The sequence below is a fragment of the Trachurus trachurus genome, assembly GCF_905171665.1.
Source record: "Trachurus trachurus genome assembly, chromosome: 12".
Taxonomy (NCBI): Eukaryota; Metazoa; Chordata; class Actinopteri; order Carangiformes; family Carangidae; genus Trachurus; species Trachurus trachurus.
The window spans coordinates 6,724,376-6,734,204 of NC_139908.1; the positions used below are offsets into that span (position 1 = coordinate 6,724,376).

Here is a 9,829-nt window from a genome sequence, read left to right on the forward strand (position 1 = left end):
TTAAGTCGTACAATAAAGATAACTTAACCTAACCTGACCTAACCTAACTTTACCTAACCTCCACTATGCTAAGATAAAATAAGCTAACCAAACCTAAATAACCTAAACTAAGCTCAGCTAACCTAACCCTAACCTAACCTAACCTAACCTAACCTGTGCTTTTACATTGAAAGACTTAATTAACAGAAAATGCTGTTATTTCCATGTTTCACACGGCAAAAACTCAAAAATCTTTCCAAGAATATTTGTCTTATTTCTAGTCAAAATGTCTAATTTCTAGTCAAAACAATCTTATTATACTTAAAATAAGACTCATCACATTAAAACGTAGCTTTAAGTTTTTCTTTCTTATTACAAGCACAAAAAACCTGCTTTCACTGGCAGATTTTTCTACTTATTTCAAGTGAAAATTAGTTTGAAACAAATGAAAATTATCTGAAAACAAGTTCATTTTTAGGTGATGAGTCTTATAGAGTTTAATTTTGACTAGAAATTAGACATTTTTACAAGAAATAAGACAAATATTCTTGGAAAGATTTTGAGTTTTTGCAGTGCACATCTCAGTGTCAGTTCTACTTTGTAAAACCCAGAACCCACTCTGACTCCCACAGTGACGTCATCATTGATGTGAGCTGCCTACAGAAAATCGTTCATGCAAATTTTCCATGCATTTTTTTTGTGTGTTTCTTCTTTTTTTTTGCTGCCTCCCACAACAAGATGGTGCCCTCAGCTTCTGCCTGTGTCATCATCGCCCACGTTATCATGTTCATGTTCGTTTAGCTGGGTCACAGTGAGGCTGAGTGACCTTAAAAGCCTCGGTGATCCTCGGTTAAAACCTCTAGTTTCAAAAGTTTCAAAATAAGTTAAAAAACATTTCCCCTGCTTTGTATTGGTTCGCTGTTTTCTGCACAAGCTTCAGAATATGGCACTTCTCTCTCTGTATCCTGTCAATGCCAATAAACAGTGACTTGACTTGACATCTACGTCTCTGTAACAGCTTAATGATGTATGATAAAGTGATGCTGTGCATTTATAGAAACAATGATAATAAGCATATTGTCAGTGTAGAGAAAAATGAAAAGTGAAACAGAGCGGCATGTTTTTGGACAGTGGCAGAAGACAGACAGTGAGAGAACTGTCTGTTTCACACTAATGGCCTTCCTGCTGTGAGGCAACAGTGTCAGTGTCAGTGCCAGTGCCAGTGTTAACAGGTCTGACAGCTGCCGCGTGTCAGATTAAAGGCAAAACCTCGACAACCAGAGAAAATACTTCACTGGAGAGAGACGACCCCGGCCGAGTCACAAGCAGGACTTGTGAGTCACCAGGTGTCACCACAGCTGAACATGGGAGACGTTTGAGAAGAAGGCGCAGCTCAGCCCAGAGTTGTTGCTGCTGCAGTCTTTTCACCTCACACATATAATGCATGTTTTTTTTTGATGAATCTGAAGCATGAAGGGCGACGAATGACAGTGAGGACAAACAGACAGTGACCTAAAGTTTGTCAGACAGAACTTTTTTTTCCCAATTTGGCAGTCTGAGTTTCAGCAAAAAATTGGATGATTGATCAAACCTCCTTTAAGTTCAGGTGATTATCTGGTTTCTGTGTCTCCTGTCCTCTCTCTTTCTGTAGATTTATAACAGTATCTGTCTGGAATATGTGGCCCTTAGTGTACGTTTTTGTCGTAAATAACAAAATGCATTCAGTTTGCTCTGAAAAAGCCGATGAAAAGCTTTTTGTTTTTGAAATAGGCTATTGTGATTTATGAGCAGCTGAAACAAAGGTTTTAAGCACTTAATGACAGCCTATTTAACCTGCTAGTGAAAGTCGCCTTGGCTCTGAGCTATATAAAAGAAATAAACACAATTATGCAGAATCCCTATGGATTCACACAATGAATTTGCTGGAGAAAAAGAAAGTTGTGTTTTCGTGCAGGATCGATCAATAATCCTGCAGATGTCACTCAGGTGAAATGCAGAGATACTTTACAAACCACACATGGAGCGCGTTATAGGACTTAAGACAGAAATGTCGCCTGGAGGGGCCGAGGGAGGGGGGGTTAGGGGGAGTTTGGAGGGAGTGCAGAGCTGTGGAAGAAAAACACCACTGTTAGAAATTGCAGTGAGCCAAATAGCCTTGGGCAAAAAGAGGAGAGAAGAGATTATTTAATCCTTTTATGAATAGATTCCAGTTTGCAATTCCAAATTCCACAAACCAAAACAGCAGCTTGTACTGTAGATGATTTACACACCAGCTGAATGCACCATTTACCACGCTATTAAGGCTTTTTCCACCTTTAGTTCTAGTGTTTATTTTGATGGAGTGCAAATCAGCCGCGACTCATTGTGTTAATGAATTGAGTTTTATTTCCATGTGCAAAATAAGACAGAAAAAAGTAAGCGATGTGCATGAGGCTCTGCAGAGTATCGATATAGGAAACCCCCACAGGAGGTCTAGACTGGGGAGTGGTCTTGAAGATGACAGCAGGAGAAGCTGGAGGTCTGGGTGTGTGGAGGGTGATGATGAGCTCAGGGGATCCTGTGGAGGAGGTCGCAGCAATTTGCACTGGACATGAGGAGGAGGTGAAAGGAGCAGGAGAGGGTCATAGAAAATGACGGCTGACAGCAGGGGTGAGAACTGAGGAGCAACGTGATTGGTTGGTTGAGATCACGGCATGAAGTGATTGGCTGCTGAGGTTATTGAGAGGAGAGGATGAGAGGATTGTGGATGCCAGAGGAGTAGAGATCTTCCTGACTGAACATTGCTGTAGTTGGTATTTGTGTCTAAATAAGCTGCATGACTGTTGTCTCTAGTCTTTTAATAGATTGTTATTCTTATCTGTTTCCTGGTCTTGTTTTTTGTTTTGTCTCGGTCATCTTGGTCGGGTCAAATTTGAAGAAGAAGAAACAATCAAAAAATCAAATAAGCTACATATTAAAATCCAATCACTTCCAACTTGAGCACTTTCTCGTTGAAAAACAAACACCGAAGTTGGAAAAATGGACGATTAATAGAACGAAACAAAAATATAATGATTTCATACTTGTGAATGTTTAGTTTTCAATGCAAACTATTTATAACGTTTTGAAAAAGCCGTACAAACTACAACAAAAACATGTAACATACATCAAAACAAATGGGCCATTAGCTGTTAGCCGCTGCTAGCCATTGTTAACAATGCTATTTTGATAACAACACTCACAAACGTAGGAAAATGTCCAGGGATAAGAATTGAACAGTACGTGGCTGACTTGTTAATGTGAAATGTGAAATAATTATGAGAGAAATAAAATAATCAATAAAAAAAACTACAGAGTGGTGGCCATCATGAATTCTTATTACACGGCTTTTGTGGTTTATCTGGCTTTCCAAGTCAGAGATCCGACTTCAGATGGCATTCCAGTTGATTAAAAGAAAATAACTTGTTTAAATTGATTGAAATTAATGTCTTTTTTGTTTGTTATGCACTTTGTCATACACAGATCAAGAAATGTTTAACGAACGTCAAAGTCAGCTTTATTGTCAATTCTACAATATGTAGGCTACAGGACATACAGAGGATCGAAACAAGGGTCGTATAGGGTCGTATAAAACTAAAAAAAAGAAAATTACACTTTAAGGCACAATAGCAGCAATACAAGTGCAAATGTTAATGTTAATAATTGGTCTCATTAGTGATGTTAAACAATTAGCTTAGCTTTATTATTTGAGCTCAAAACTTCAAGGATGAGGCAAAACTGAGCTGGGAGTGTGTGTTTATGAGAGCTTTGTGACTTTTCATTTTTGACACAAGACACAAACAAGGACAGAGAGAGAGAGAGAGAGAGTCTGCCATCACAACTTGTCGGCTGCTTTCTGTGAATTTCATAGGACATAATGACTATAACTGCATGTGGCAGCCATTACAAGGTTCAGTAGACACAAGAAACTTTATTTTTTTTTTAAATGGCAAACTTCACTCCATCCTTCATCCCCAGCTGACAGTGTGTTCCCTCCCCTCCCTCCCTTCCTCCCTCCTTCCTCTCCTCCTCCCTCCCACTTCTCTCTAAGGTGAGAATCTCAACTGTTTTGACAAACGCTGCTGAAGGCATTTTAACATGTTAATTACACACTGTACAGCAGCTGCAGCAAGGGTTTGGCTCTCCAAACAAACACTGACAATGTTTCGTACTGTAGACTTCATTGACTTCATCCATAAGGTCAAAGGTCAACCATCCACTTAGAGTACATCACCCCTCATCCTCCACCTGAAGGATCTCAGTTTGCACAATCAGGCAGCACCTCTTCCTCTCACCTCTCACTCTTGTATCGATCAGACTACGACCTTTCATTGAATCCCAATCCTGTGTTTCACCTCTCAACCCATCAACCACCTCTCTAAACTTCGAAAAGCATGCAGTTTCTCTTGCCATTAATCATAAATTTACTTTGCAATATTGTTGTTGTTGTTACAGCAGCATTCATTAAAATACCTCCGCTGTCATGCACCATAAAGCCGATTACACATTCAGATCACTGCATGGAGCTTGGATGTCACATTTCTCTCCCTCTGAGTCTGAGTGAAGGTGTGAGGGGTGAGGAGGCAGGAGGTGAGACCTGACTTACGCAGGACCTGATCAGTGCAGAGGTGAGGAGGAGGAGGAGGAGGAGGACTAATGTCTCAACCGATCCAACATGAGCCGTGACGTCTCTCCTCATATCACACACTTCCTGCCCTCGCACGATGCCAAAAGAAACAGGTGCCTGCATGTGTTTCCCACCCACTTCAACCTTTGACCTCATCGCCTCATTGTCGATTGCAAAAAAATTGTGACAGCTTTCGTAGCCTATATTATATTCAATTCACATAACGCCTCCGGGCATCTATATTGTATCGCTCCCAGCCAGGCAGCACCTGCACCGCCCAGCACATCTCCTCTCTCCCCCGAGTGACTCTCGTCTCCTCTCATCCCCTCTCATCTCTAACGGCTCCAGCAGCAGCAGCAGCAGCAGCAGCAACAGTCTCTGTGTGGCAGGCGCACTGCGCAGACGCACGGCTCCGTTACTCTGAATGAGTGGGATTTCTATCAAACAGATATTTACATTCAGAAAGAAAAGAAGAGAGGAAGAGGAAAGAGGAAGACAGCTCAGATTCCCCCCCCACTGTAAGGTAAGAAAAATGATTTAATTCAAATTTATGGTGGAGACTTTCTATCCTTATATTACCTGCAGCTAATTTAAGAAAAAAATGACTTTTCTTATAAGTTAAATTGAACTGTCTGTCCTTTAGTTGTCATTTAGACACAGTTTTTTTTTTTTTTTTTTTAATATTTAGATTGTAAAGTGTCTGATTCCTTTGTATCTTATGGGAATTACTGATGTTAAATCAGTTTAATTATGGATTTCTTACTTGTTCCTAGATGCATTTTCTTTTAGCTTGATCTGGTGATCTGTGTCAGGGCAAAGAGTTTTATAGTTTCAAGGGAAAAAAAACAATCAATGATTTAATCCAATACAAAATAAACCTGGGTTCATGTTATTCATTCATAATTAAAAACATGTCATAATGTAATGAGCAGCATGATGGATGTGACTGTGTGGCTATAGTAACCATATGCAGTACAGCTATAATCACATTTTCTCCTTTATTGTGATTATCCTCATAAAGATTGAACAGCACAGAGGTCGAAGAGCAAATTAAACTCAGTCAGTTTTATACACTGACTCTATTTTTATAGGTTCTGAAAATGTGTAAAAAAAAAAAGGAAAATTATTAATCTGTGCGGTTCCATACAGTATGTAATTACTAATTAGTGCACACTGTGATTCATCACATGACATTGATAAAATATTCATCAAAGAGTAACCTGGCCTACTTTGGTTTGTTTATGCCACTGAAAAAAACAATTTCACACACATTCATACGCAAACACACACACTTTGATTTAACAACTCATTGTAAACAGTTGTATCTTAAGTAGCTGCATGAAAAAAAAAGAAAAGAAAACATTGCTGTGTTAAAGGCAGGAGATGCTGACCCCCAAAGTAATTAGACTTGTTAATTAAAAAACCTCATTCTGTCCCACATGTGTAACATCTGGATGATTGATGTGCCCAATTGTGGAGCTGTAGTGTCCTGCTCACCGGACAGATTGGTCATTTCACTCAGCATGTTGCTGTTACAGGGTGTGTGTGTGTGAGAGAGGGAGAGAGCACACACTTGACTTGATCAAAATCAAAAGACACAGCAATTGGTTTATTGATCCCCAGAGAGGCTCTATTGTTTTATTTAATTACCAATTGATTCCTGTTCTGGTCTGCAGGATTCGTCTCCCACTGGGAGGATGTTTGGAAACGGCACTGGGCTATAATTGGATGATTTTGTTAGAAGGGAAGATTTCAGTTGTTTTTTTTAAACCCAGCGTGTAATGAGTTATCCACATGTTGCACATCTGTCTCTTCTTTCTGTGTAGCAGCCACGTTGTCACCATGACCCAGAATCTGGCCTCGAACGCTACCTGGGAGAGTCTGAACCCCTCCCCGAACACCTCGCAGCACTTACAGGAAGCCCCGCCCACCCAGCAGAACATCACCTATGTGGACTTCTACCTCCACAAGCCGTCGGTGGCAGCCGTCTTCACCGTGTCCTACCTGCTCATCTTCGTGGTGTGCATGGTGGGCAACGGGGTGGTGTGCTTCATCGTGCTGCGCAGCAAGAACATGCGCACCGTCACCAACCTGTTCATCCTCAACCTCGCCATCAGCGACCTGCTGGTTGGCATCTTCTGCATGCCCACCACTCTGGTGGACAACATCATAACAGGTGAGGATGTGAAGTTCATGCAGTTTAAAGGGGACATATTATGGGAATGTCACTTTTTGAAGGCTCTTTAAAGGGACAATGAGGAGTTTTGGAAAGCAAAGTATTTTCACTCTACATTTCCTATGACGGATGTCTTGCCAAGAATGTTTTCATTCATCAATAATTAAAGTCGGAGGTTCAAAGACGATCGTAGTTCCGACCATAAACGGCGATTTGGCGGCGTTATTCCCATGACCCGCCGGGCGAAACTAGGCAGCATTTCCACCACTTATAACAAAATAACGATAAAGACAAAACGATATATTTATCGAAAATGGACTCATTAACAAGTGTGGGTAACGTAGATTCATCCACATTAATATGAGACTTTTTTATAACCAAATACAAACTCCTCGTTGTCCCTTTAACATATTTTGGGGTGTTTGTTTTGCCTTCCAGCCCCCAAAAATTTGAGAATTGACGTAAAAATGTTCAATTTTCAGGCTCCTGAGGTTGAAATCCACATGGTTTTACAAGCTGTTCCCTCAATTTCCATACATGACATCATTAGTTTTCAAATTTGCATAATACCACCCCTACTGTACCTGTGAGTACCAGTAAAGGGGGCGGGGTAGGAAGTGGCTCATTTGCATTTAAAGGGACAAGCACTGAAACCAGCCGTTCTGAACAGGGCTGTTTGAGTGATGTTTGATCCTTGGGGTATTTTGACCGAAGCATGTCACAGACATGCCTTCAAGACACCTGGTAACTATTTTAATTTATGGAAAAGGGGCATCATATGTCTCCTTTAATATCTAAAGTATTCATGCACTCTGTTTTGTCTTTATGTTTTGTTGTTTCTCTCTGCAGGATGGCCGTTTGGCAGCCTGGTGTGCAAGCTAAGCGGGATGGTCCAGGGGATCTCCGTGTCTGCGTCTGTGTTCACTCTAGTGGCCATAGCTGTTGACAGGTGAGTGCTGTAATTGTGTTACTTGGTATATTATTAAGTGCTTGTGTGGGCGTGTGGTGGCGAGATCCCCCCAAGAGGCTTGCTTCTCCTCAGTGCATCTCCTTCAATCCCCTCTGTGTCAGGTTTCGCTCCGTTGTCTACCCTTTCAAGCAGAAGCTCACCATCGCCACCTCCAAGCTGATTATCGTCGTCATCTGGGTCCTGGCCGTGTTCATCATGTGTCCCTCCGGGGTCATGCTGCAGGTCACCAAGGAGCAGAGGGTGCGCATCGTCCTCGGCGCCCGCGACAACAACAACAACAACGACACGCGCCCTTTCTTCTGGTGCCGGGAAAACTGGCCCAATCAGGAGATGAGGAAAATCTACACCACCGTGCTCTTCGCCAACATCTACCTCGCCCCTCTCAGCCTGATTGTGATCATGTACGCCCGCATCGGCCTCACGCTCTTCAAGACCACAATTCCTCCGATGAGGGGCAGCGGGGTGGCTTTGTCCGCAGAGGGGAGCGGGAACAACAAGATGAGCATGGAGCATGGTCGCCACACGGTTTCGAGGAAGAAGAAGAGGGTGATAATGATGCTGCTGATTGTGGCGCTGCTCTTCATCCTCTCCTGGCTGCCTCTGTGGACGCTGATGATGCTGAGCGACTACGCCAGCCTGACGGAGCACCAGTACCGCGTCGTCAACATCTACGTGTACCCGCTGGCCCACTGGCTGGCCTTCTTCAACAGCAGCGTCAACCCCATCATCTACGGCTTCTTCAACGAGAACTTCCGCCGAGGCTTCCAGGCGGCCTTCAAGTTCCAGCTGTGCTACGCCGACATGGGGCACCACCACCAGAACACCTACTCGCACCGGATCAGGGGCAACGCCGTGGTCCCCGTGCAGCACGCAGCCACCCTCAGCAGGTCCGGCTCGGCGGTTGGGCCGGCGGTCGGGCCGGCGGCGGCGGCGCTGCAGGTGGGGAACGGGAAGTGCTCGTTCCAGGAGGAGAGGTGTAAAAATGATACCAAGCAGGACCTGATCATGGAGGATCTGGAGAAGTCATCCCACATTTAGACGGAAAGACTGAGACAGAGATGTGCACAGAGACACTTTAAAGGGATACTTCACCCAAAATCGATAATTCACCAACTTTTCTCCTCACCGTCATGCCAAGGAAGGGTTCGGAGAACTTTCGGAGTCATCGAAACACTTTAGGAGTTCCAGGGGGGGTCCGGCTGGCTACGGATTTTCATATAATGGCGGCGGATGGAGTTCCCTTTTGAATCGTCCAAAACACACACTATGAAACATCCAGATACCTCCATACTGCTCGTCCATACTGACCCAAGTGTCCTGAAGCTGCCACATGAAAAAGTTGTTCGGAAAAAATGTATTTGATGTTTGTTTTTAGCCTTGTTGTAGCAGCAGCTCCCAGTGTCTCTGTTGATGTTTGTGCACATGTGCAAGATTTCTCGCAACAAATCTCATGCAGCCACTGGGAGCTACTGCTACAACAAGGATAAAAACAGAGATCAAGTTAATTTTTTTACGAACAACTTTTTCATGTGGCGGCTTCAGGACACTTGGGTCAGTACAGACGAGCAGTATGGAGGCATCTGGATGTTTCATAGTGTGTGTTTTGGACGATTCAAAAGTGAGCTCTATCCACCGCCATTATATGAAAATCTGAAAGTTCTCCAAACCCTTCCTTGGCATGACGGTGAGGTAGAAAATTGGTGAATTATCGATTTTGGGTGAAGTATCCCTTTAAGAGCTTCAGCGCCTCGTTGAAAATATGCCTCAATTATCTTCTGCAACATGTGCCATCAGGACCTACCCCTTGTGAAAATGAAAATGATTTTTTTTTTAACATCTGATCGATGCCCCCCACCTCCTCCCCCTCCAAAAAGTGCAGATAAATCACACAACATGTGAACAGTCCATCTCCCAGATCAACAGGCTGAGTGAGAAAAACACTATCCAGCCTTCAGGGTTTCTGAACGTCCACTTTATGTCACACTGTAATGACATCTGCTGGACGGCTATTTTTATTTTAATCACCTCAGCTGTGTTTCTGCGGCTCTCTTTCTCTGGG

The 9,829-nt window shown here is 43.0% G+C and overlaps 1 protein-coding gene across 1 annotated transcript; it reads left to right on the top strand.

Moving 5' to 3' along the window:
• Nucleotides 1-6,466: 6,466 nt before the first annotated feature.
• Nucleotides 6,467-8,808, top strand: LOC310995067 (neuropeptide FF receptor 2-like; the record flags this gene model as incomplete). The annotated part of the gene is made up of 3 exons (XM_083983996.1): nucleotides 6,467-6,800; nucleotides 7,650-7,749; nucleotides 7,872-8,808. The coding sequence occupies 3 exons, from the start codon at nucleotides 6,467-6,469 to the stop codon at nucleotides 8,806-8,808; spliced, it is 1,371 nt and encodes a 456-aa protein (XP_083840122.1).
• Nucleotides 8,809-9,829: the final 1,021 nt, after the last annotated feature.